At 43.4% G+C, this 3,088-nt stretch overlaps 1 protein-coding gene across 1 annotated transcript; it reads right to left on the bottom strand.

Annotated features, from left to right (window-relative positions):
• Window positions 1-802: 802 nt before the first annotated feature.
• On the bottom strand, window positions 803-1,945 carry LOC121881057 (G-protein coupled receptor 151). Its single transcript, XM_042388706.1, has one exon. The coding sequence runs from the start codon at window positions 1,943-1,945 to the stop codon at window positions 803-805; it is 1,143 nt and encodes a 380-aa protein (XP_042244640.1).
• Between the last annotated feature and the right edge of the window lie 1,143 nt (window positions 1,946-3,088).

Genomic DNA, 3,088 nt, shown 5'->3' with positions numbered 1-3,088 from the left:
AGTTAAAATAAAGTGTTGCAAGAAATTCTAAACATAGTTAGTTTGTTTTCACATGTTTGTTAAAACTTCCTGAAGGTTCTTTAACATGTAAACTATGATAATAACACTACATCTGGCACTTTTACAGTCCCTGACTGGGGCACTGAGTCAGATTTACAGTTGTTATTGTGCACTGAGACTCTGCAGTCATTCATACTGGGGCAAAATAAAGTCAGCTGACACACAACTACTTGATAAAACTGCCTGAATGCTGCTTTCACTGAATATATGATTAATGACTTGACCTAAAATATGCAGCTGGATTAGTTGTGAATTTAATACAGAGAAATGATCTCTGTTTGCACAGTGCATGTCATCTCATAACCGCCTGAATGAAATGGAGAGATTTGATGGTGATTAAGGTGATTAAGGTAGGCTAAGTGTGTCTGGAAAAAAAAGACAGAGCCGGAGTCCGTATTTGAGAATATTTTAATATCCATGTTGTGCATCACACGTCAACAATCACAACAAACCCTTTGATGTTCGAGAGTCCTGAATATTTACACTGAATTTGTACAAACCTCCTGTTCTCTAATAAAGGTTTTCTACTTAATAGTGCAGCAATACTGCAGGCAAGAACAAATATTCAAAATAGAAACATGTGTAACATCGAAACATGATAGTGTACAAGTTTATTTTACATCTAATCAAGGTCACGACAGCAAACAGCCTTACAAAGAGGGTCTGCACTGTGGGACAACAAACTAGAAACCAGCTCAGAACAAGTTAAATTCTTCTTCTTCTAAAAAAAAAAAAGACACATTCACACTTGGTTCTCTACAACATTTTCTCCTTTCTCCCACGGAATCGGATCCTGCGCCTCCTCGACTTGCGTATTCCTGCGCCCTGTCCAAAAGTGCTCCACATCTGGGAAGGTCTTCTCCTCCTGCGAGACCGCGTTGGCTACGGCGTTGGCTCCGACCTCAGCTCCGTTCCCTTCCGTTTTTGGACAGTTGATCTTGGGGATCTGCTTTGAGCTTCTGCAGGTCGCGATGAACCAGATGGTAATGAGTCCTTGGCGCACATCGTCGTACATGGTCATTAAGATGACCGGAGAGAAGGCGCTGCATGCGTAAAGGAGGACTTGCGCAAAGATGATCAAACCAACAGGAGGTTTGTTGTACCCGAGTCTGATCCAGGTGAATGTCCCCCACTCTGGCAGCAGCATGAGCCCAAGGGCGCCGCTTAGACACAATAAAACCAGGGTCACTTTGCTCTGATGCTGAGGGCTGGGTGCGTGGTTCACCGCAGCGTGCAGGGTTTTGGTGTAATAAGCAACTGTGAAGATGACCGGCACCACAAAGGTCGCAGTTGGATAAATCTTGTAGAACAATTTCATGAAGTCAGACGCGCACACTGGCATTTCAGAGACGCAAATAGTGTCGCGGCCATATGGCAGGAAAGAGGAGAAAAGCATCTGCGGGATGGGAAACATCATTGACACAATCCAAATGAACGCCAGGGCTCCGTGGATCCACGTCGGGCTGTAGAAGGGCCCCGTGGCGGTGCTGGAAACCAAAGTGTGTTTGGCTCTGGTGGTGACCGCAAGGATCAAAGTTTTTGCAACCACGCAGGAGTGCTGGAACCAGTCAGTGGTGCTGCAAACAAAACTTCCCAGGGTCCAGGTCTGCTTGTAGTAGGTGATGGCGCGCACTGGGGCGCACAGCAACAGGATCACCAAGTCCGTGGAGGCCAGGGAGGCGAGGAGCGCCTTCACCTCAGAGCCCCTTCCGTTCCTGAAGTCACGAATGAAAATCAGCAAAACGAGCAAATTCCCAACTGCCCCGGACACGCAGATCCCGATCAGGATGATCGGCATGGCTGTCCTGGTGTCCTCTCCCTGGAGAAGTTGAACTCCTCCGACGAAATCAAAGAAAGAGACATTGGCAGGGCGACCAATATCCATTTTTAACACCTGTGACTTTAAAGTGGAAACTCCTCAAAGTGAATAAAATTGAAGTCAACAAACAAAAATGCTAAATGTTTTTCTTTTAGTTTTGGTTCCACTTCTCAGATTTAATGTCCTGGAAGAAAAGGCGGAGGAGCTGTCCAGGGTGCCGTGGTGCTGAAACGCTTCTAATGGGGTCGCGATCGTATCAGCAAGTGGGTGAGCAGGCTGGCAGGTAGGCTATTTCAAGTGCTGCCATTTAGCATCGTCAACCACTCACGTCATTTTATCAGTGTGGCTCCAGGCTGCAGCCAGCCCAAATGTGAGCGCAGCGTGATATGATTTACATTCAAAACCTCAGAGGGATCACGGCTGGTGTGGCTGTCAGAAATATGTCAAAATAAGAAATTATCTGACTCCGGTGAATCTCTCTCTCAGATAGACATTAGAAAACATTTAACAACCCATTTAACATGTGAAAACAGGCAACAGAGCTGTGACCTTTGCTGAGATCATTGACAAACAAATGGCAGTTGGTGCATAAAATGTTTGTATAATATTTCTCCCATCATGCTGCAGAAACTGTAATGGCTAAAAGTCATGCACAAAGAGGACAAACATCCCTTAAATACATTTACAACCATCTCTTCATTTATGTACTGTACCACAAATGTGTCTCAGTGGAGCAGAATTTATGTCTCAAATTCCCCTATTAAGAGAAATGTCCTTTAAATATGTCATAAGTTCAGTCATTGTCAGCTGTTTATCCCCTTAATCATCCATTTTAGGGTTAAATGTGGAGCACAAACAACATTTAGGGATAAATCTTGGTCAATTGAGGAAGAAATTAACCTTTTTAATCCTTTAAGTTAGTCATTCTGTCCACCTTTTACCCTTAATCTATATAAAGTATTGAAGATGTTTTTAAAGTATAAACTTAAAGCAACCCCATGTAACTTTTGAAAGAGGAAATAACACATTCTTACCCTTACAAATGAAATATTTAATTCATAAGCAATAAAACACAACTCTACTCAGTTCAATATACTCATATTTCAGTGTTTCACTGCAACAGACTTGTCCTGGTCTGGTATGACCAGTAGCTTGTGGTTGCTAATATTTGGAACAACCTGATTCAGTTTGACGGCTTCTTAATTGTTT

Source organism: Thunnus maccoyii, chromosome 16 (assembly GCF_910596095.1).
Source record: "Thunnus maccoyii chromosome 16, fThuMac1.1, whole genome shotgun sequence".
Lineage (NCBI taxonomy): Eukaryota > Metazoa > Chordata > Actinopteri > Scombriformes > Scombridae > Thunnus > Thunnus maccoyii.
This window is presented reverse-complemented; position numbering and strand designations above follow the sequence as displayed.